Source organism: Patiria miniata, unplaced genomic scaffold (genome assembly GCF_015706575.1).
Source record: "Patiria miniata isolate m_02_andy unplaced genomic scaffold, ASM1570657v1 HiC_scaffold_14, whole genome shotgun sequence".
NCBI lineage: Eukaryota > Metazoa > Echinodermata > Asteroidea > Valvatida > Asterinidae > Patiria > Patiria miniata.
The window spans coordinates 11,312,909-11,339,031 of record NW_024037052.1 but is presented as its reverse complement, the minus strand read 5'-3'; the positions used below and the strand labels follow the sequence as shown (position 1 = coordinate 11,339,031).

At 38.8% G+C, this 26,123-nt stretch overlaps 1 protein-coding gene across 1 annotated transcript in view; it reads right to left on the bottom strand.

Annotated features, from left to right (window-relative positions):
- The window catches only part of LOC119722047 (cytoplasmic dynein 2 intermediate chain 1-like), a gene marked incomplete at its 5' end in the record, with an annotated part of 71,559 nt that overhangs the window by 32,857 nt on the left and 12,579 nt on the right, over positions 1 to 26,123 (bottom strand). Inside the window, 2 exon segments of the mRNA XM_038192035.1 lie at positions 18,709 to 18,886; positions 22,776 to 22,821. Coding sequence (XP_038047963.1) covers positions 18,709 to 18,886; positions 22,776 to 22,821 — 224 coding nt within the window.

The following is a 26,123-nucleotide window of genomic DNA, read 5'->3' as shown; positions in this document are numbered from 1 at the left end:
CGCAAAAAAACTTGATGAAGTCATCAGACCAAAAGTTATAATAAAAAGACCCTTTCAACTTAAACAAATTGCTGAAAATCAACCCTGACAGATGTAATGAAGGTTTGGCTATAAATAGCACATTTAACATGGATCTTGAGCTTTCTGGCAATGCCGTCATGATGACGTCATCAAGTATCATAATACAAGCAACCAAAGATTTCTAGATTTCATCTTTGAAAATCAATATAAAATCAACTGTTTTTAAAGCTTTGTTGTTGTTTTGTATGGCAATCGATACAATATTGCAGGGTCTTCATTTTTGGTATTAAGTGCAAAATCACAAGACCCTTCCTTCTGGTCGAAACAGGAAGTGCCTATTGTGTGTGTCTGGTTTTACGACTGTTTCATATTTACTTTTGAGTCGCATGTAACGGCTGTTTGATGAACCAATCAAATTATTAAGTGTTTACTAGTGTTTTGTACATATGACAACTTGTTGACGGAAGCACATTTTTGATTTTGGATGATGTCATATGAGACTCAACAGTTGGGCTGGCAAAAGAGCCCAAATGGGCTTTTTTTTTTATAGTCTGGGATCCAGACCCCTAAAAATGAGTTAACCCTACACAATTCCCTCCCCACAAAATTTTTACATTTTTTTACGCAGTAAGACCTGCTGATTCAGAATCTGGACGGTGGATTAAAATTTAACCCGGCGAAAATGCATTTTTAGGTCAAAATCCAAAATGGCCGCCATTTTCCCCCCCAAAAAAACATATTAACTATGAACTTTTGAATAAATTCAACATTAATCGACCGTTTGAACCGAAATTTGGCTCAGAATGTGACTGGCGATAGATAAGCATGTGAGCAAAAGTTCACATTCGGGCTATTTTACGATTTCGACAAAATCCAAAATGGCGGCCATTTTTGCGTAATAAAAACGAGAAAACATAGTTTTAATTATTTTTCTTTTCATAAACGGTATATTTTTTTTTCAAACTTGGCCCCAAATGATTTTCAGATATTAACATTGCCCCCCCCCCTTTACACAAGGGAAAAAACACTCCTATTTAAATCTTAACCGCATTATGGCTTTGTCTCATAGCTAAGAAGGTAGGAGAAACCCCTATGTATTTTTAATGTTTACGGCTGATTTTCCTAAATTTTTGCCTGCATGTTTCTTTCACCAAAATCTACATAATGGCCACAACAAAATTTGTAAAATCCAATACTTCTTTCCCATTTTGCTCAAACATAATTTTCTGTATTCACTGTCCAAATGTTATTTTAAAAAAAGCAAATATGTTTATTTTTTGCTTAATAACATTTAATGATTTCGGGGTTCACCGCATATTTAAGTGAAATGTGGCCAATAGTGAATTAAGTCTACATTGCAAACCCTCCTCAAGTACAGTCTTGACTTATTTTAGAAAGAATAGGATAATTTGATGAATGTTGCCCAAGTGGCAGCTAAACCGGCAGTTCACTGACTAGTTTGTTATGCGCCTATGTTGGCTTCATAGCATTTGTATTGGAATATCCCAGGTTTTTTTTAAAAATATAATATCCCAGTTCACTAAACAAAGAGTGTTGTGTCAGTTAATTCAGGTTATCCCCAACCCATGATTGTGTGTGAGAATGCATGATTGTGCGGTAGAAACATGTCAAAACCGTGTCAATTTTCATCGAATATATGCGAATTTGGTATTAAAATAATAAGAATTGCATGCTAAAATCAACTCTTTTGTCAAAATTAAATTTTGTGAAAAGGAGGTCATGTGACCTTTAATATGTTATCGTGACATTTGACCCAATTTATGTACTAATGTATCATTCCGAAAATCAACGAAATGAAAATGACTTAATAGAGCATGTCTTCTTCTATCAGAATCCACTAAAAAGCAATTGGGGTCTTTAAAATTTACAACTTTATGACTATTTTTGTACAGTTGGTAGGTTACAAATTAGTCAATTTATAGACTTTACATTAGAAATCCACCCACACAGCTTACTATTCTGTTTCTAAAGGTACTTAAATTAATCTTGGTTTTGGAATTTCTCATGTTGAGGGCTGATGAGTAGACTCATAATATAAATCATCAGCAGTGGCGCACCCAGGATTTTGCTTTTTTGTGTGGGGGAGGGGGGCTCATAATTTGTTTGTTTTCAAATTTCTGTAAAAGATTGGGGGGGGGTGGTGGATTCCCCCCCCCCCCCCCCCCCCCCCCCCCCCCCCCCCCCCCCCCCCCCCCCCCCCCCCCGTTACTGTTTAGGGTACGCAACAGCTCTATGCTTTCTACCCGGACCCAGTACAGTGGACACACATCCAGTTGAAATTCTGTGAGACTCATTAAATTTCAAGAAGCGTAGTGATGAATGAGTAAGGTAACTTTGAATCCTAGATCCTGATTAGTCCATCTATAGCAACAACAGTTTGATTTGATATAATACTGCACAGCTATATTTCGCCCCAGATATCGAATGTACATGTACATGTATCTATTGTGTTCTTTTTATTTGCTGGTGAACGGTCCGATCTACTATGCAACTACATCCCTCGCCACGTGCAATGTACGCATTCGACGTCAAGTTTCCTTGAAGATAAATTCGTTATGGCTCGTGGAACACGGAATAATGTAGTGCGTCGGGTGGCATATGGGTCACAGCAGCATTGCATTGTTCCATATTCCAATTTTCCAAGCACACTCGTGGGATAACTAATTATCAGTGGCACCGGGGGGGGGGGGGGGGGGGGATGGGGGGGGGTGGATCGAGGGGCTTAATTGAACCCACCCCCCTCCAAGGTTGTCAATTTGTTTGTTTGATTTTTTTTTCAATCTTCTACAGAAATTTGACAACAAAAAGCTTTGAGCCCCCCCCCCCCCCCCCCAAAGCAAAATCCTGGGTGCGCCACTGCTGATAATTTATATTATGAGTCTGGTTATACCTCATCAGCTCTAAAAATGAGAAATTCCCAAACCAAGATTAATTTAAGTACCTTTACAAACAGAATAGTAAGTTGGGTGGGTGGATTTCTAATGTAAAGTCTATAAATTGACTAATTTGTAACCTAACAACTGTACAAAAATAGTCATAAAGTTGTAAATTTTAAAGACCCCAATTGATTTTTAGTGGATTCTGATAGAGGAAGACATGCTCTATCAAGTCATTTTTAATTCGTTGATTTTCGAAATGATACATTATTACATAAATTGGGTCAAAGGTCACAATAACATATTAAAGGTCACATGACCTCCTTTTCACAAAATTTAATTTTGACAAAAGAGTTGATTTGAGCATGCATGCTTATTATTTTAATACCAAATTTGCATATATTTGATGAAAATTGACACGGTTTTGACATATTTCTACCAAAAGGGTGGTATTTTACTCTAAAAATGTCTGTTTTTTGTGGTTTCTGCCCAGACCACATGGTAGGTCGGATCGGGCTAAAAATTGGTGTGCAATTCATTGCTCATCAGGACCTACAAGCACAGCAATTTTTATCAAAATCGGAAGACATGAGGTAAAAAAGTGCGTTGGTCTGACATGGAATGACCCAGATGCAGAATAGCTTGTTTCGAAGGTGGGGTGGAAGATAACTACATTGCATCAGCACAGGTTCAACCCCAGAAGATGTTGCTCTCTATCGGAATTTGAAGGGGTCAGGAAGGGACGGTCTTGCCTGCATAGCCTTAACCCATACACTCGTTTGGAAAATGGCACGTAGGACATGTTATTGGAAGGCATCATTTGTCGGAGGCAATGACTTTATGTCTTGGACCCTTGCGTAAAGGTGGCGTCTTAACATGTCCAAACTGGAGAAATCACTATGCCCATACACCTTAGTTAGAAGATCGGTAGCAACTGTTGTAATGTGCACAACAAAGTCCTCAGAAACATTGCTCTGCTGTTCCAGCTGGTCACATATGTTAACGAAGTCAGCAGCGACACTGGGTGAAGCCTTGACAAATTTTAATTTGCCTTTACCAAAGAAAAAGCTGTTTGTGTCACAGCCGCTGATTGCATGAAGAAGAGGCAACATCTTTGCTTCATTCACACTGAAAGAGGTGACACCATCATAATGGGAATGAAATAGTCCTTTGTTTGCACATACATACAGTTCCTGGCAACCTTCATCAGCAAGTCTTTGATAGAAATACACCGCCATCACCACAATATCGGTATCAGATGCTCTTATAACAACCCGAGTACATCCTCTGTGTATGCAAGCGGCGGTGTGTAAAAATACACGGGTTGTTATAAGAGCATCTGATACAGATACTGTGGTGATGGCAGTGTATTTCTATCAAAGACTTGCCGATGAAGGTTGCCAGGAACTGTATGTGCAAATAAAGGACTATTTCATTCCCATTCAAAAGCATCCATCTGTAGCAATGAGTCAATGTGAAGCTCGTCGCCAGAGTGCATTCTGCGTTTTCATGTAAGGACTCTGGTGACTATCTTCAGATTGAAGTTGTTCTACTTGTTACCACGGAGACTTGTTTCCCTGCCAATGCACGCTGGAATTGCACCAAATAATGCTTCTCGTACTGTGTCTCGTGACGATGGCTGGTACATCACCATGCTTGTTACATGCATACTTGATCCATCCAATGTTGATTCTGAGAAGTCAAGGTTATCAATGGCGAACTGTGTGAAATTCCTGGGTATTATGTTGGAGGGAATGAACACGTTGTCATCTCTGGCTTCGTCAGTGATCTGATTTGCAACTGAGGTTAAAAGATGTTGCAGTTCAGCCTAACTGATGCACAAGCCAAGCCTGTTTAGTACGTTGATAATATCTTTACTTCTTGTCTTATGGTACACATAGACTGCCAAACCAACATGTTGTGGAGTTTGCAAGCCTGTCGCTGTGAATAGAATATCTTGGGCATGATTCAAAACCTTCTTATGAGTGCTCATTTGCAAATTCATTCTGGTGCCATCTTCATCCAGGAGAATTCTGCCCTTTTCATCTCTTTTATCAAAGGCTGCATTGTCAGACAGTACACAAGCCAGGATATTGTAAAGGCTTGATGGCACCATTGACAAAGCTCTGTCGTATGTGACGTTGAGGCGCGGTTCTACGGGGGGGGGGGGGGGGGGGGGGCTGCTAGGGGGGACTTTAGCCCCCCAAATTTTGTCAAGCCCCCCTCCAAAATAAATTCCGTTAAAAAAAAATTGCATTAGCAAAAGAAGGATTGTGATGTACATGCAAACGGTCTCCCCCTAAAGAAATAGTCATGACAAGGGTGCATTTGTAGTTAATATAGTGTGAATGATTTTAGGATTTTATTGACGCTCCCCATTGAAAATATGGCATGAGGGCCCCCCCCCCATTTTTAAAGGTAAAAATTGAGATGACGTCATGATGACGTAATCGTGTGATTTTATATGAATTTTTGAATGTTTGGACCTTTAAGCCGTATCTCACGAACGCAACATGCAAATTTCAAAAATGCTTTTGTAGTAGGTTTGTCAGGTAATAGATATGTGCACAAATTTTTTAAAATGTGTGACGTCACGATGACGTCATCAAAAACGCGATTTTCCCAAACACATATAACAGAAGGTCCCTTCGTTATGAAACTTTGTGGATAGGTAGATAATGTCACAAGTATGCAGAATTTGAAATGATGTCACCCTGACGTGATTGGTTGATATTTTATGATTTTTTTAATATTTAATATTTTATTCCGCTTACAAAATTTTACACTTTCTTTCATGGGATTGACGTCACTTGGTGCACATCAAGACCACAATGAAAACGTGCATTGACAAGTTTTGTTACGATGACGTCATCGCGGGACATGTGACGTGGATCAGGTTAAAAGGTGTATATTTTAAAATCCTATATGTGGAGAAGATAGTTCTGTAACTACGGTATGTTCTTGCATATGGACACAAGAAAAAAGAAATACGGAAAAGCCCTATGTTCTGTTTATCAAACAGACATAGCTCTAGTTGTTGTTTTTTTTCTTCTTTTCAGCCATTCCTCATAGCATTTGTACACGTTTTTACAGTGGAAGGCACTATGGGCAATAAAATCAATCCGATTGACTTTACACTTGGAACACACTTAGACCAGCATCTGAAGTTGTGTGCCGAACATTGACGTTATCATGACCAAGGGCGGATCCAGGGGGGGGCCAATGGGGGCCATGGCCCCCCCCCAAAACGAAATCAATTTTTTTTTTTTTTTATGTGACATCGCAATAAAGGCAGGCAATGAGTACACCACCATCTTTTCCTCAAAAAACATTGGTTAAAGTGGTCAGAAATTGCCTCAGATCGCACCACAGAGCATCTAGAATCCAAATTTTTTTCGGGGCCCTTAAGCGGGCCCCGAACCCCACGCCGTAATTTTTTTGACCCACTTTTTTGGGGGACCAAATTTTTTTTGGCCCCCTCCAAAAGTGTGTTCTGGATCCGCCCTTGATCATGACTTCATCACGAGTCACGTGACGTCACAATATATGCAATTTTTCATTGTGACCATTTTCTAGCAGAATTCGGCTAGATCTGACAGATTGGGCTATATCTCCAGAACTACAGGTCCGATTGGGTGGAAAAATGGTACGTACCTAGACCGGGATGTGTTATAGATGAAAATTGAAGTGACGTCACGATGATGTCATCACACGACATGTGACGTCACATTGAAAGTGCAGATTTTTAAGACCTATATCTACAGAACTTCAGGTCCGATTGGGTTGAAAGTTGGTATGTACCTAAGCCGGGATGTGTTATAGATGAAAATTGAAGTGACGTCACAATGATGTCATCACGCGACATGTGACGTCACATTGAAAGTGCAGATTTTTGAGACCTATATCTACAGAACTTCAGGTCCGATTGGGTTGAAAGTTGGTATGTACCTAGACAGGGATGTGTTATGGATGAAAATTGAAGTGACGTCACGATGACGTCATCATGGGTCACGTGTCTTCATGTTAAAGATGATTAGATTTAATCTTTCAAAATCACTATAAAATCAAACGTGAGCGACCTGAACTTGACGATTGCAGGAATGGATAGAATAATCCAGGGTCTTAATTTTTTTATATTATGTGCAAAATCACGTGACCCTTCCTTCCGATTGAAACCGGAAGTGCCTCGTAATTTAAAATTGGTGAAAGATGTGAACTTGCTTTCAACGATGTATGCTCTGGCTAAGTTGTTCTTTACTATAAAATTACAGTCATACATAAAATTGATGTGACGTCATCATGACGTCATCACGTGTATGTGACATCATAATTCAAAGCCCTATGAGAATGTAATCACATATAATATGCCACCATTTATTATAAACATAGCTACACATCCTTCCTTGATGGAACTTATGCTTAAAACTTTATATGTCACACGTCACAAAAAAATATCGAAACAGCCCTGTGTTTGTCCACAAACATAAATCTAGTTTGGCTTTTCGCAAATTTGCTAAAAAGTCTTGTTTTTGTTCTAATTTTTTTTTTTTCTCCCTTCTTTTTGTTCCAAAAAACCCATAGACTTTGTGCACGATTTTAGTACACGACAGTTTTGGCATTGAACTTTGTCATACATCATTCAAATTAAGCAAATGCATTGTCCTTATGGCAAAGTTGTGTCCCGAAGAGTGACGTCATGATTACGTCATCAGGGGTCACGTGACGTCATCACAAACGTGCATATTTTGAAGTCCTATATCTACAGAACTGCAAGTTTGATTGGGTTGAAACTTGGTATGTGGGTAGACCGGGATGTGTTGTAGGTAAGAAATGGTGACGTCATGATGACGTCATCATGCGATTTTATATGAATATTTGAAATTTTGGACCTTTTAGCCATATCTCATGAACGCAACATGCAAAATTCGAAATTCTTTTTGTATTTGGTTCGTTAGTTAATAGGTATTTGCACACAAAAAAAGAAAAAAAGTGTGACGTCATCTTGACATCATCAAAAATGCGATTTTTCAAAACACATATAAGGAAGGGTCCGATCGTCATGAAACTTTGTGGGTAGGTAGATAATGGTGATAGGTAGATAATGGGTAGAAATGACGTCACGATGACGTCATCGTTTGATTTTCTATTTTTTTTTTAATATTTATAATTTTATTCTGCTTCCAAAATCGCACACTTCCCTTCTATTGGATTGACTTTAAACTTGGTTCAAACCAAGACCTCAATGACAAAATGTGCATTGACAAGTGTTGTCAAGATGACGTCATTGCAGGGCTTTTGGCGTCATGTGATGAATTTACATTTTAGGAATTATTCTAAGCATTTTGAACAACCTTTAACTACATGAAGCACTCTAAAAAGTAAATGCGAAATGACCAACAATTTGTTAACTGCGAAAAAGCCCTGTGTTCTGTTTTCAAACAGACATACAGCTCTAGTTTTTCTTCTTTTTCAGCCATTCCCCATAGCATTTGTACACCTTTTCATCATGGAAGGCACTTTGAAAATTAAAATAAATCCGATTGACTTATACTTGGCACACACTTAGACCAGCATGTGCGCCGAATATTGACGTCATCGTGACGTCTTCACGTGACCCGTGACGTCACATTATAGGTGCATATTTTGAAGGCCAATATCTCCATAACTACATACCCGATTGGGTTGAAACTTGGTATGTACCTAGACCAGGATGTGTTATAGATGACAATTTTAGTGACGTCCAATGACATCATCATGTGACCATTGACATCACAATATAGGTGCATATCTTGAAGGCCTACATCTCCATAACTACAGGTCTGATTGGGTTGAAACTTGGTACATACCTAGACCGGGATGTGTTATAGATGAAAATTGAAGTGACGTCACGATGACGCCATCACGTGACATGTGACATCATATTGAAAGAGCATATTTTGAAGGCATATATCTACAGAACTACAGGTCTGATTTGGTTGAAACTTGGTATGCTATTAAACCAGGATGTGTTATAGATGAAAATTGAAGTGACGTCACGATGACGTAATCACGTGACATGTGACGTCATATTAATAGTGCATATTTTGAAAGCCAATATCTACAGAACTACAGGTCCGATTGGGTTGAAACTAACGTACCTAGACCGGGATGTGTTAAAGATGAAAATTGAAGTGACGTCATGATGACATCATCACATGACATATGACGTCATATTGAAAGTGCATATTTTGAAGGCCAATATCTACAGAACTGTATTGGAATTGGTCCACTCTACCGCACATGTTGTCCTATCAGCCTTATATGACATGGGACGTCATAATTCAAAGCCCTATGAGAATGTAATCACATATTTATATGCCACCATTTAATATATACATAAACTACACATCCTTCCTGGATGGAACCTATACTTGAAACTATGTCACATATATGTCACAAAATGTCACAGTGTTACCGAAACAGCCCTGTATTTGTCCACAAACATAAATCTAGTTTGATTTCTTCATGTGATCTGTCTTCTTATCAAGTATACGTCTTAGTCTTCGTTTTCCTAGTGTTTTTAACAACTAATTGCGAAACTGTAGACGATCTTTTAATCTAGTCTGGATAGCCAAATCATTTCAACATGGCTGCCGTTGCCTGTACTTCGATGTTGGTTGTTCTTCTTATTATTCAGTCATTCCTTCAAACAGTTGAACTAAAACATACATGATTCGGATGCCTGCAAAAACCCCACGTAAGCCATTTAACTGTTCCAGTAATGAGGACGATTGTAGCTGCTATCACAATTAGGCCTAAGCGTGGTTATTGCTGGTGGTCATCGAAATTTGCACTTGTTAAATGGGAGAAACGTGGGGCAACATGCATCTTTGTACCAGGACATGATCCTCCAGTTGACATAACTATATATGTGGATGTATCAATTAATCCAGGCCCCAATGATGACACCAATTTCCATGAGCTGCATGATGAATTGACTAATGTGAATGACGTGAATGTAACAACACAGTCTGTATTCCCTGCTAAACCAGTCTACATTAAGTTCACACAGGACCAGCTCGTTGCCTTACGTTCAACATCCTACCAGCTTGAGCCACAACAAGCCAACTCTATCAAACTGAATGGCTTGTTTGAATTCAGAGGCAGAAGATCAGGCAGAAGAAGCAAGAAATCAACTCTTACTGCTGAGTGTAGCATACCGGTACAGATGATGATGCAAACCTGCACTATTCAAGTGGTAATTGGAAGAAGAGGACTGAGTACCTGTCCCATCCAACCATGACTACATTCAGTTCTCCAACAGCTGCCTAGAACAAATATTATGGATCTCCCCACACACCCCTGTGTTAATCATCGAACTTCGAAGACTCCTGCCTTGCCGAGATTCCTGTTGACCAATGCTTGCTCGGTACTTAACAAACTGGACGAACTGAAATTGCTCCTCACCAATCAACAAACGGGGGTAGCTGTAATCACAGAATCCCAGATAACACCCAATACAGCACCCGAGCAGTATCATGTAGAGGGCTACAATGTCGAATGAACAGGAGTGGCGGTGGTGTACTACTCTACATTAAGGATCATATATGCTATGTTAGACCAGTCCTAGAATACGCATCGCCAGTTTGGCACTCAAGCATTACACTCAAACAGACCAATCAAATTGAGTCGTTCCAAAAACAAGTTTGCCGTATTATTCTAGAAAGTCAATACATTGATTACGAACATGCTCTATCTACTCTGTGTTTGGATCACCTTTATGATAGAAGAACCGCTATGTGTACAAACTTTGCTCTAAGTGCTTTTTAATCCGGTAGATTCAATGAGTGGTTCCCTAAATCAAAAAGTTCACACACTATGAATCTTAGATCGAGTAGAACACTTGAGGAGTATCCCAGTTCATCCACAGGATTTAGAAACAGCCCGGGACCCTGATAGGATTTTTAAATGTATAAATTTTTAATTACTATTATCCAAGCATGTTTTTTTTGTCAGAATAATGGATTGTTGTGGATTTTGCATGTGTTTTAATTTCTCGTGAAATGCGTTTATTTTTAATTCATTTAACTTTTTATTGTAAATCACTGTGCAATTCAGCTGTTAGGCTGCTAAATGGTGATAATAAACCCAAATAATAATAATAATAATTATAATAATAATCATCATAAGGACCCATCTTATCTTGGCGCAGTCTTAGAGTATCACAGCAATGCTTGTGGTATCTTACTTTTGCTGAAATCATGTCAAGGGGCTTTCCTTTCTCTGCACCATGTATGCGTAGTAGTAGGAGTTGATCATCAGCATCAACCACTTGTGTGTAAATCAGTTGATGGACTGAGCCACTTTCCACTCGTCTTAGTTTCTCATGCTTTCTTTTACCTGTCAAACCCTCTCTTTCACATATTACGTACATCTGCTGTATGCCAAAATATGGCACTGATTGTCTTGTCGATACAGATGAAGGTGATGTTGAACTAGTGTTGTTGGCCCTATTGAGAATACTGATTCTTGTCCATTTGCCACAACATGAACGATGCCATTTTGGTTGCTTCTTGAGGAAATCCTCTTTGGAGTCAATCTCTGTCCGTAAACGATAAGATGTCGAGTCTAATCTAACATCTGTCACAGTAGATATGGTTTCAAAACTGGCCTCAGTAAAATTGTTCGGAATTTCATTGGTTTCCTCTTGGCATATGATACATTTATTAAAGTCTGTTTCTACTCATGGTTTTTCCGAGGGACTTTGCAAAAGCTTGATAGACTTGGCCATTGTTGACATTCATTTTTTCAGGTTACCCCGCAGTTTGACTTCATACCTGAAAGATAAAAACGAAAAATAATAGCTACTTAAAACCTGTGCATGATTTAAAAACATAAATTGAAAAGAAAAGATGGCATTTTTTTAATCTCTAGGACAATAACAACAGTAAGACTGATAACATTCATAAGTTGAACATTATACCGCTTTGTGCTTTATGCAAATCGCCCATCACAAGGCCAAAGGCCACTCAAGGTGTGGGCAACAGAGGAAAGTATGGAAGAGCCAGCACCTTACACTGAAACAAAACAAGCCATATATAATCTGTATTCTGTTCACAGTGTGAATAGATTTGGAATGGGTAACTAGTCGCTGCAAGGTAAAAACAATGCCTCTACCTATATTTAACTGCCTCTGACCTAACTAAAAACAAACCTCTAGGATACCATGTTAATAGAATCACAAAATTGTGGGTATCCTCTTGCACAATCTAATTAACATCGTATTTTTTATTTCACTTGGGAGGTAGGAGAAGGACAAAAGCTAATATTGGCAGGGTAAAACGTGATTATGACTTACTATACCTGTGTTTGGTTTCTGCGTTTCTTCTGTGTTTATTTTACAAATAGCTAGTACGAGACCTATGTTAGCTTCTTGCATCTCAGGTATTACTTGTTATGACCGTACCAGTTGAAAAATAGAGATAAGGCTACTGTTTACATTACCATAAAAAAAAATGGCCAGGGGTTATGGGTCACCGCTGTTCCAGAGGCTCACAGGGCGACATGAGGTTTATGCGCATGCACCAGTTTTTCCAGGCTGTGCTGTAAAATGGATATTCATGAGCTCGTTCATAAAAACAAGTCGCTGAGAACGGCCTTACAAAAAACTGCTCATAAATGCACGAAATATGTATTGAAGCCAACAGATTTGTCCCAAAGAAGGTTAAAAACTATATATCCTTAGCATCTACATTGAATATTTTAAATGCGATGTATTTATTTTCGCAAAATACACAAAAACGAAGGCCTCTTTCACTGAGATAGATTTTTGCATGCGTGTACATCACCATGAAAAAAATGGCCAGGCATTCCTCTGTGGGCGATTAACCCACTAACAACAAAGACCTGAATAACGAAAATTAAACCACAATCTATCTACCCCCCTCCCCCACTCAGTCTTAGTGAGAATGATAGGTGAAACCCTTTTTAGTACTCAACCATTATGTTCATTTTGTTTTTTTAAATCAGGTCCCTATTTGCCAAAAGAATTGTTCTGAAATAAGGGACTACCATTATTGGATTGATGGAGCAATGAAAAAAAAAATCAGTCATATATTGTCAAACTTACACTGTACACATTAATGTAAAGGCTGGCTTACAACTTCTTATTAGGTTTTGGGCTTTAGCCCAAAACCTACTGTTATTCTATGAATTCAATATTCTTGTTTTTGTTTTATTTATTCTTCAAGACAAATTCTTTTCCAAAACTGTTTGTCAAAATGTAAATATATATGAACTTCAATTGTCAATGCATAAATGCACAACCCACTGAAGATGTAGTTTTTTGCAATTACGTCATCATGACGTCATCGTGGGTCACGTGACGTCACTCCAAAAAATAGCAAGTTTAATCTCTGAAATTCAATATAAAATCCAACGTGCGCGTCAAATCACATGACCCTTCCTTCCGGTCAAAACCAGAAGTGCCTAATAATTTGAAAGTGGAAAAAGATATGAACTTGCTTTCAACGCTGTTAGTGTCTGCTTGGATTGACCTTACAAAAAAATGATCGGTGACGCCATGAAGTGTTGGAGCGCCCTCTTCAAAATTAATGTACATCATGACCATAATGCAGACGGACCTGTGCGCGAAAAAAAAAAGATTACGTCATCAGACCAGAATTTACAATAAAAAGACCTTTAAACCTTAAAAAATTGCTAAAAAATTAACCATGATAGATAAAATCAAGATTTGGCTATCAGTATTATATAGCACAGTTAACATAGCTCTTGAGCTTTCTGGTAATGACACCACTTAGACGTCGTCAAGTATCATATTACAAGTAACCAAAGAATTTTAGATTTAATCTTTGAAAATCAATATTTTTGTTATTTCTCCTAGACACATTCTTCTCCGGAACTGTTTGTCAAAAAGAAAAGTGATATGAACTTCAATTGTCAATACACGAATGCCCAACCCACTGCAGATGTATTTTTTTTGTAATTACGTCATCATGACGTCATCATGGGTCACGTACGTGGGGTCACGTACGTGACGTCACTTCAAAATATAATAAATTTAATCTGTGGAATTCAATATAAAATCAACCGTGAGAGACCGGAACTTGAATTTTGCAGGAATCGACATGATAATACATGCTCTTCCTTTTATCCTGTGTGCGTCAAATCACGTGACCCTTCCTTCCGGTCGAAACCGGAAGTGCCTAATAATAATAAAAATAATGGGTGACGCTATGAAGAGTTGGAGCGCCTTCTAGCGGCAGGTTAAAAAACATGAAAAAAACAAATTTTTTTTTTTTTTGAGTGTCTGCCTACGCAGTACTGTACAAAAATTTTACAGGTGACGTCATCAAATGTTAGAGCGCCCTCTGGCGGAATGTTGAAAAAGTCAAACATGGATTTAAACATGCATATTTTGAGTTGATGTGTGTGGCAAAGTTTGCTGTAATCCATGGCCCAACACCGTGTGGTTGTTCCTACAACCTCTAGTTTTATTTTATTTTATTTTAAATTTGTGGAAAAGAAGTCTCACCCAAATGCTTGTCACTCCCGTAAGTCCTACAGACTCACCTCGAGAATCTAGGCCTGCTAGTTACCGAAGGCTTTGACATGTTTGAGTAAAAAGTGAAAATAATTTCTTACCACGTTTGTTGTTCAGCCGTCCTTCACTCTTCAAAGGAAGTTGTGTTAACACTTGAGACAAAAAGTTGAGTTCGGCAATCACAAGATGATATGATTCAAAGTGCGACACTAGCTCTGCACATGCTGTGTTAACACGCATAACCATACCGATTGTTGCTACGGAAATCCCGACCAGAATTGACGGATTCACGGTCAGAAGACCGTACGCGGATCAATTTTTATTCATCTGTTGTGTATTCTCGACACAGTTTACATACAAAGGATATTTTTTGAAGATTTAATTTCATTTATTCTGGCAACATTCATGTGACATAACACTGGTTCAACTTACTCTAAAAAAAACAAGTAAAAATTTAAAATTCTCTTGACTGTCTGCTCGCGATTCGCCTGTTTCTGCTTCTGCTTCAACGCCATTTTACAAATTAACCTCTGTCCCATACTCGTTTTACTCCACTACGCTACTCAGTTGGGAAGTGATACGTGCGGTGCGCTCTCCAAGCTGACCATGGCAACGAGGTTGGCCGCATGCCTTAAAGAGATGTACTGGTACCCAAAAATAAGCTTTTTTAAACAAGCCTCGTGAGAGGGGTACCAGACCAATTTATTTCCTGATATTTTACGTTGGATTTTTACAACAATATTGCCCTAAAACAACACTTTCGCTGGGCTTATTTTTCTTCCACCATCCCAGTTGTTAATAAGACAAAATACAAAAATCGTATACAAACAAGAAATTAAGGGGAGGAGATGGTGTAGGGTCAAACTTTTTTAAAGCAAATTTGGCATTCTAGTCCCCGACTATTAATTGTTTTTTTTTCCTCTCTAAAAACATGCGCATTGGGGTGAAATGGTATGGCGAGCAATATTTTGTATTGCAATGGTGTGTGACCTTTACTTTTAGAGATATGAGCTTTTTGAATACTTGTTTTTAACGATTGTACTTGATAAATTTACAATACAGTGGCATAGCCATGCATATTATGTTGAGACCACGTGATTAATCTTTTGAAATCAATATAAAATCAACTGTGAGAATAATCCAGGACCGTCATTGTATCTCATGCATGCCAAATCACGTGACCCTTCCTTTCACTCCAAACTGGAAGTGCCTTATAATTTGAAAGTGGAAAAAGATGTGAACTTGCTTTCAATAATGTTAGTTCCCGGCAGTGTTGTGGGTCGAGTACTTTTTTCCGAGAACCGAGTACTGCCGAGTACTTAGGTTGCCGAGTACGAGTACTTGTACTTGTACTTGTACCTCCGAGTACAAGAAAAGGTCTCCGAGTACCAGTACTTGTACTTCCGAGTACGAGTACGAGTACAAGTACTGTACCAGGGGTGTGATTGGACAAAAATGAAAAATCCATGAACTTCGGTTGACATGTAATATACATGTACATGTACATGTTCATGTACATGTATATGTACATGTACATGAACATGTACATGTATTATTGTACATGTACTTTTATAGATGTACATGTATACATATGCATGCACGTATGTCCATATATAGGCCTAGGGGCGGGCATGTACATTTTTTGTACTGTAATTTCTGTAATGTTAGCAAATTTTGTCACTTCAGTAAAGAAAACAATGGGGGAAAAAATAAGAAAAAACGTCTGGTCATTAAATAATATAATCCATATGTGATTGATTCATAAAGGCTTTTTCTGTGTGTGATGTTATTACTTTTGCATGTTGCAGAGAGAAACGATTCACACAAAACAATATGAACGGTGCTGAAAAGTTTAATCTTACTTAAAACTCCAGTCCAAGCTAGGCTTCCAAAACATTTTAGAAATTTTGTGTTGGTGGTGGCTATTTTTCAAAGCACTACTGCAGCTCAAACTGATTTCCATCCACAGTGACACTTTATTACCAGTTCTTCCAGCCATACTCTTGAATTCCTTAACAAAATCGCGGCAATATTGACACCAATGTGTTTGCGAATTGCTAGCACACGATCGTCACTGCACAATACATGCACAATACACGTACACACACACATCCACACGCGATATACAAACACGAGGTGCTGCAAACCCATTGAAAATTATTTTTAGTCTGGTCCTCAAGTACTCCACTGCGCATACTGCATTAATGTCTATTAGGTTCTTGACCGCACTGCATTAGACTTGTCACCAGTCCATTATCCATTATCGTAAATTAGAGCCTATATTTCGCCGGAGGTTTTTGGGCGATATTATTACGGAAACATAAAACGTTAAAAATCCGGAGTCCGCAAAAAAAGTCCGCAGACGTTAGATTAAAAATCCGGAAATCTGGAAAAATCCGGAAAAATCACACCCCTGCTGTACTTCTGAGTACGAGTACGAGTAGGAGTACTTGTTTTTCCAAATACAACCATACGGCAAATGGTTCATTGTGTGTAATTGGCCCAAACCCAGGCCCAGTCAGACCGATATACAGACCCACTCATGGCTAGCTGTTAAATGTGCTTGTCCAGATGTGCACAGAGGAATATCAGGAAACTCGATTTCTCCTCAAGCCAATCAACTATTTCAAACTGAAAGTATCCATAAAATAAGGCCGTGGTATATGAAGTCAAGCTATACCATTTTTCCTCCGAGTACTGCTATTCGAGTACGAGTACTTTGATGAACGAGTACAATTTCGACATGTCAAGTACGAGTACTTTGCTGCCCGAGTACGAGTACCGTCATTTCGAGTACAAGTACTTTGACATTCGAGTACGAGTACGAGTATGAGTACTCCAAAAAAAGTACTCAAGTAGTACTCGAGTACAAGTACTACAACACTGGTTCCCGGCGAGGTTATACTTTACAAAAAATACCGATGTCATAAAATGTTAGAGCGCCCTCTAGCGGCAGGTTAAAAAATGTCAAAAATGAATTTTCAGTTGATGTGTGTGGCGAAGTTTGGGGTAATTGCTTCAAAATGAATACATATGATGACCTTTAAGCAGACAAAACCTGTGCACAAAAACAAATTGATGACGTCATCAGACCGGAAGTTAAAATAAAAAGACTTAATTCCTTTGAAAATTCCGGGAAAATCAACCCGGAGAGATATAATTTTGAACATTTATATACTCAACAGTACTCGTTTATCACCTGAGAGAGCTGAGACTATCCCCCCAAAAAGTATTTTGTGTTTTTGATCTACATGGGTACACTTTCACTACACACTTGCCTTTGACAATATCTGTCATTCTGGACTGTCAGTGTTTTTGGCAAACTTTTGGTTTGCTTTTTGCCATCAACTCAAACATGTTAGCCCAACACCGTGTGGTTGTTCCTACAACCTCTAATTGGGATTTGAAATAGTACCCTTCACAACCCTTTTATCAACATACCATTACACAATCTTAATGGAGACTTTTCCAAACAAAATTCATTGACAACTGGACTCAGTGTTAGAGTACTCGTATTTATACTCAAAATGACGGTACTCGTATTGGGCAGCAAAGTACTCGTAATCGGGCAGCAAAGAACTCGTACTCAACATGTCAAAATTGTGCTCGATCATCAAAGCTACTTTTACTGGAATAGCAGTACTCGAATAGCTTGACTTACCATGGCCTTATTTTATTGATACTTTCAGTTTGAAATGGTTGATTGGCTTGCGGAGAAATAAAAGTTTCCTGATTTTCCCCTGTGCATGCCCTTACAAACACATTTAACAGTTAGCCGTGAGTGGGTCTGCATATCAGTTCTGACTGGGCCTGGGCCAGTTACGCACAATGAACCATTTGCCATATGGCCGTATTCTGAAAAGGAAATACTCATACTCGTACTCGTAATACAAGTACTCGTACTCATACTCGGAAGTATTCGTACTCGGAGACCTGTACTTGTACTCGGAAGTACCAAGTACTTGTACTCGGAAGTACCAAGTACTTGTACTCAGTAACTTAAGTACTAGGCAGTACTTGGTACTCGGAAAAAAGCACTTGACTACAACACTGGTATTTACTTAAAACTAATTACCTACCAAAATCTTGGACAAGTGGATGGACGTGGGGTATGCACGTGCAACTCCTCCAACTTTCAATAATTCCTTGATAGCCCGAACAGTCCTGAATCCTCCAAATATTAACGATTTTGCATACCCCCTTTGGGAGTTAGGATATTAAGACAAAATTAAAACACACTACAATTACCTGCCATCTGTAAAGTGTTCAATGTCCACTGGCCCTTCCTGACTAGTCAACAGCTCCCACACATACACTTTGGATGTCACATCAGCTACATAGAAAACAGAAGGCCGACTGCGTGACCACATCATGGACACAATGGGCATGTTGCTGGTGGAATTATTCCAAGTGAATAATGGTGCTTCTGTGATGTCCAAACATGATAAATAAAAATTAAATTGAAATACCCTTTATTTATAGCTATAATAATCATTATTATAATGACACAAGGCACTTGGAGAGAAAAAGAAAAGGAAAAGGGGAAAGGGAGTAAGGAAAGAGTAAAAAAGTCAACAGTTTATAATCCCATTGAACATGATAAAATACAGACTAGATATGCCTTTGTCATGTTACAAACAGGGTTGTTTTGATTTGTGGACTTGTGTGAAGCTACATGAAGATGAGACAAGGATTTGTAAACACGGCATTAAAATAAGCAAGCCTATAAAATGGCACCTCTGATGTGATGTTCCATGACAATTGATCATGACATCACTAAAATGTTCCTAACAGATCCCTGTCTGTGTACATGCAAAGTCAAAAGCCAATGCGGCTTGGTGTATTGGAGATAGGACTTTCAAAATTGCCAATTTAATGCGACATCATGTGACAATCGATTACGTCATCATAATGTCACTCCAATCTTATAAAAAAAATCCCTATCTAGGTACACACCAAGTTATGACCAAAACAGGCATACAGGTCTGTAGAGAAAAAGGCACTTTTAATGTGAAGTCTCACGTCATGTGATGGTGTCATCAACACGTCCCTTCAATTTTCATCCATAACATATCCCGGTCAAGGTACTTTATGACAATGTTATTTGTCTGTGCAGTCACCATGTCCAGACCTTTTCTACAAAGGATGACAGTTCCCAAGAATGAGTCCCCTCTTTGTGGCTGATGTATGACATGACTGTCATGTTGTCTTTCTGTAGTCGGATTGCGTCGATGGTTCAGCAATGCCCCAAGGGTATAGTCCACTAAACAACAGTTCTAGGTGGTTGATGTGTAGATTATGTACCAATAGCGATGTGAAACCAGAAGTATGTGATTTGCTGTCTAGGTTGGAATTATGATTTTTTTCCTGATTCATACTGAATTCTAGTTCCTGAAGTGTAGTTGCCGTGAACTGGAGATTTTTGGTGCACTCTTCCGCAGACCTGCCCAGTATGAGTTTATATCGTCTAGATAAAACACGCAACGAATTCCCTTTGCTCGGAGCAGCGATGCCACTGGCTTGACAGCCCAAATGGGAGGCATGCAAATATGAAACAAAGATACTTCTGATGACCCTGATAAATAGGAATCATAAAATAAGCATCTTTGAAATCAATGGAACCTAAAAAAATCTCCTGGTATGAGTAAATGTTTTACTAATTGTATTCCTTCCATCTTGAAGTGTTGATACAGTAAACTCCGGCTAAATCGACATCGTACAACTCGTTAAATCACTCAAGTCAGCCGTCTGACTAAAGTCCCGATTGTCCGTAACGCATTTCCATTAAATTTTTTATTTCAAAGTCGGCTTTTTATAAGTCGCCATTTCACTCAAGTCGTCATGTTACTCTCGGTCCCCTTTCCATAAAAAGCATTACAAAATCCTTTGTGTAAGTCGGCATTCAAAAAAATCACGCATAGGCATCGACTTCCTGTACTGCAGTTGGCAAGAAGTGTCGAGTGAAAAGTGGTTTGGCACGCACGTGATTGCTGCATGCACCGGTGTCTCAAAAGAGTGTCATACTGCATACATTGCATATGCATCGTGAGCATATCAATACCAGTACCCCCTCTCGTCTGTTCGCATGTGCTCTGTCCATTTTGGGGGTCGTCTTATTGAATGACTAGCACTAGCGCTGCAGTCAATGCGTGCGCGCAGACCACGCACGCATTTAATTCCCTACTGTGCATGTACATCTGTATTACTTTTTTGTACACGTGGTCTCCACTATCAAACGTCATGATACAATTCGAGGATTAATTTGCTGGATTCAACTCAAGCATTAATGAGATAAACCAGGGTAAATCAAAGCCAATTAGTGCAATGAATCATGTGTCCAAAAAGCCATTCATAAGTCGGCAAAATGACGACTTACAGCAGATGTCGGCATTGGCGTAAGTCGTCACAAATTCTGGGGTCCCGAGAGTGCCCACTTAGCCAGACTTTACTGTATTTAAACAAACTTATTCAAGGAACGAAGATTTATCACTGGGGGAGCTCTCCCAACTTTTTTGGGACCGAAAACAAAGATGAAATAAATTGTCCAATCACCGGTTCTTCCACGGTGACTGCCCCTTTAATAACTAGCTTTTGAACTTCCTTCTGAACAATCTCCACTTGAGATTAAGAATTCATTTCTGTTAGAGGTATTCTGTGCTATAATTGAAATGGAACTTCTACAAATTTTATTTTATGAACAACTGACTGAAGTATCCACCTGTCTCTTGTAAGGGGTTTCCAGTTGCAAACAAAATATTCAGGACAACTTGTCTTGAAACTGAAAGGAATACATGTAGTATCCACTTTTTTGTTTTCTGATCAAACAAACCTTGCTCCAATCTGAATTTACCATGACTTGAGGATGCAGATTTATAGGCTGCATACTTTTGCTCGGTAGCATAGCCAGATGATCACCCTTGAAAAGATTTGTTGCCCCAAAATCTTCTGTTTAGAGCAGAATAATGAGAAAACTTATTCCCCTTGTATGGCCCTGCAGTAGATGTTGCAGTCTTGGTCACTTTGTTTGCCAGTTTATTTCCTTTCTCTGCATCCTCTATGTCCTTGACTAAATTTCCACAAAAAAAGATGACCTCATCAATGGTGAACTTCATTTGAAGCTTTCAATATCTTTTGTCAAGCAGCTCATCAAAGGCATGTTGTCTTGACAGAGCCAGACTCTGGCTTATCAATGCCGAGGTGACATGATCTTTAACTATACTGAGTGTCGACTGTCTCTCGGCAGGAAGAATCCGCCAAAGCATCAAAAAGATGGGTCAGAGGCAAAACTGCTTTGAGCAGGCGATTATGAGAGTCTTAAGAGTCGTTTCGTGTAAATACTTCATATAAGTGTCCACGCTCAAAAAATCGAATTTGTTCATACTTTGTGGGATGAAAGGACTTGGGGAGCAAGTAACCAAAATCGACTTTTGGTCAGATGCAAAACTGCTTTGAGCAGGCGATTATGAGAGTCTTTTAAAAGACTTAAGATCCGTCACTGGAAAAACTGATCCCTTGCCATGGAGTTACAAAATCCACTCGGATTGAGGAAATCCAATTCAGTTTCTGCATTGCTGCCAATCTCCGATAGTGCAAATTCGTGCTCTCACCAGGGCCAGAATTTACTGCCCCAAATGATCGGACTCGCTGGCAGAGGAAGTGAGAGTTGTCTTGGGGTTGATTTCCCCAATGTTGATGATACATCTGCTGGGTAGCGTTAGAAGGCCCCTGCAGTGCAGATTGAAACCACGGAAATGACCCATACGGTGGAGCCATGGGCGCCTTCATATTGAATGACTGCTGCCTGCTTGCATCGCTTGCTGTAGAGGGGAAATTCCATTGTTGACCAGGGAAGAAAGACGGCCCTTGCTGACTGCTGACCTTGGTGAGGTCTGTCAGGGCTCATTTTCTACCACATGTACAGCCTGTGGTGCTCTGGATACTTGCGGTATTTTCTTCGAAATGTGGTGAGAAGACACTCCCTTGTTGGTGACGGAAATTGAGCAAGGCAGCCCACTTTCAATTTTTTCTGCACATGGCACATCAGCTCAAGGCGAGGCTGGGGCCTGTGACTTATTTGCACTTGTTCAACCCTAGGCGAAGTGTACCAGGCAGACAATCCCGAGGCTGTGGACGAAGCTCTCAGGTGAGCAGGCATGTCTTTAGCCTGCTTATCGTTGACTTTCCCTTTCTTGGTCGACATATCGAAGCAATTAATGTAGAAAATCAAACTGGTTGTAGCTAAGTATGGACGAAGTACGTGAAATTTATGTCACCAGATATATACACTTACAAGGTTTAGTGAAATGGACCCTTACCTTGAGTCAGGCCGTACAAGCATATGGAACCATCACTGCTTCCTGCCTAAACACACACAAATGGAAAAAAAACAACCAATTCAACAGTTAAGAGAAGAAAACACAATGCCAACTTGTTTCATTTCAAAATTACTGTAAAGTGATTGTGGTTTGGATTTGGAACAGATCTGATTGTTGCATCATTTAAGAACACTTTCAGCATTGTTAAGGTCTTGATAATTGAAGGTTTTAATCTCATCTTTTAATCTGTTGTCTGAGTGTTAGTTGTTTAAACTGCCACCCACCAATCCCTTCACTTCTTGGTACATTTCTTAATAGCAAATGTCATCCAGTTCAATAGATTTTCAAATCATCAATTTAATTGTACTTGTTTGCAGATAAATTTTTTTTAACTTGATACAAATTTTGAGCTATAAAGGTGCCAAAACCACTTCAAATGATAATGTTTCCATCCCATGAGCATTCCATGTGTGACCTGCTTGGTGTCTTTATAACAATAAGTGTCCAATATTGGGGGAAATCCCCCTACATTAAGATAGTTGCCGCCACCGCAGATCCAGATCTTTTAATTCTGCTGAGCAACTCTCGTTTAATATGATGCCCGAGTAATCCAATCCTCACGGGAGAAAAATACAGTAGACCATTAGTCACTAGTGCGTTTATATCGTTTGAAGCGTCGAGAGTGCTCAAAATCTAAAGACGGGGTGTTTAACAACTAACCTAATGACACATTAGCTCTATGAAGGCTGTATATTTCGAGAAAACACAATATTTTGGTTCTTGATCTCAATTCAACAGTAGATGAGTCATGACACAATCCCAAAATCAGCATTTGAGACATGATTCTCAATCAGCCCATTGTAGCTATGTGATGTCACACACTGAACCAACAATTCTCGCTAATAATTGCAATCCACCCATTCACGGAATTGCCCATTTACAAACTGTAACTGTCAATCGAAATTTCAAAAAGTTCTTCACTTGACAAAACTTTGGAATGGCCTTTTATTATTATTATTATTTTTTTAAATGACAGCATGCCAGAAGGACAATTTCACAGGGAGTTTTAGTGCCATTAACATCTCTAAACCAAGTTAGTTTTTTTTTACAATAACTTGGTTGGTTACTTTCTGGATGATTTAAATGGTCATCCTACCTGAGTAAAATGGGACTGGCTGTATTATAATAATAATATCGGAGTCTTATATAGCGCACGTATCTACCAACTATTAGGTACTCAAGGCACTGGAGATATGTCTATTATTAAGGAAAGGTAAATAAAGTTCATGAGAAATATGAGACCCATTATGTAGCACCTTATAAGGGTTTACAAGGTGCTGCGGCGCACATTGCAGCCACTGCCAGGAACACCCATTCTCAAATTTGTATCCTTGTGGAGACATTCCTTTGTTCTCGTGTAGTAAAGTGTTCAATTTTGAAAGTGAAGTTTCAAAATGCTCTTATTTTAACCAGAATTAGTTTCCTTGGCTGAAATTTGGACTTAATATCCCTTTTCTAAAACTCTTCCATTTGCGACAGATCAACCCACCTTGGAAATTCCTAGTTTTTGAGTAAAACCCATATATCTATTTCGTGAAAACCTTGTGGAGACCTATTCATCTATAGAAATTGCCCTGTGGAGACCTTTACAATGTTTTGTTCCCTATTGTGTGTGTCTCCACAAGGATACGAATTTGTAGTCACCGGGGCAAACCCCTTCTCTTAGCGATGAGTGTTACTGGGTTCTTTAACGTGCATTACACAACACACGGGACCTACGGCTTTACGTCCCATCCAAAGGACGAAGCAATAATGGTAAGGTGCCTTGCTCAAGAGCACAAGCACCATGTTCCCACGGTCAGGATTCGAACCCATGTACCACGGCACACGATTCGAACACCGTAACCATTGGACCACAGCACTGAATAACTCTCGTCCTGAACCAGTCCCCTGTGCTGCCGTTGAAGTATACTGCACTGGTGGCCTTGTCATATAGTGCTCTATTACCCTGATCAAGTTGGCACTGAATACACGCACTTGATAACTCAATGCCACCTAATTCTGTATTTCACTGGAAGTCTCCAGTTGCCTATATGATGCTTATTTATAATAAGGTCAACCAATTTGTCCCTGTTCATGGTGTATTAATAATAATTTGTGTAACAATTCCTCTGTATTCATTCTGCCCAGCCAAAAATGACTTTCTTAAGCAAGAAAAATATTCTTGAGTAAACAAAATAATTCTTGTTCTGAGAAACATGTCAAGTTTTGTTTTGGAAAGGTACATGTGCCTAAAATTTTAGATATAAGAAAATTGTTCTTGCGTGAGTTCTATTTTTTTTAGTCAAATTCCAATTGCAAGAATATTTTTCTTATTTTAAGAATATTTTTCTATAGTGAGAACACAATTTCAAGCAATGCCAAAAATGATTTTCTTGTGTAAGGTTTTTCTTAGCACAAGAAAACTTTTCCTGTTTCAAAAGCACAATTTCTAATTTTTAAAAGATGCCTAATATAATTGTTTTTAAAAGAAATTAATCAAGAAAATTTGATTATGGCCAGAAATATTGTTCTTTAAATATTTAAAAATTGTTCTTGCCAAATGTTCATCGTTGATGCATTGTCCAATACAAAAAAAATATTCTCATTTTCAGGATTTTTTTTCTTGAATGAAGTTAAAATGTTATGAATGTTGCCAGGATAACAGAGCTAGAGGGCGCTGTTGGCAGTGCACTCAATTAAAGGTGCGTTCAAGTAGCTCACCCGGATCAACTTGGGTAAAGGCAGAAGGGTTAGCCAAGACAGCCGTGTTATTCTGTCAGAGGTATGTTCAAAGGTTGATATTTTTATTGTCATGTTTTCACTTAATTATCATAGATTAAGGATGGTTATTAGTTTGATCTTAATTGTTGAAAATGTTTAAGGATTAAAATTTGTGTAAGTTTCAGATCTGTTGTTTCAAAATTATGCGTACATTGTGTACATGTAAATGTCGCAGAAGCTCTAGGCATAGCACAATACTTTTGCTGTTTCAGTGGGATTTTGGGGAAAAAACATGAAAAAAATTTAAGATTTTAAATTTTATACACATGCATACACAAATTTAAATTGTTTAGGCCAAAAAAAAAAAGTCTCCGGTTTCTGGTATGCGCGCACCGGCAAAATGAAAAAGTTTTTTTTTCAATGAAAGATGATGTCTCAAAACCGCCAAACTCACTGGTTTGACTGGAATCCTGCTGCTGCACAATTTTAACGTGTTTTTAGATCGGGTTATGGTCGAGAATAAGCTTTATGTGGCCTCTGGACTCCCATATATTTGCACTAAGTTTAGTCGGGCACCATTTGCAG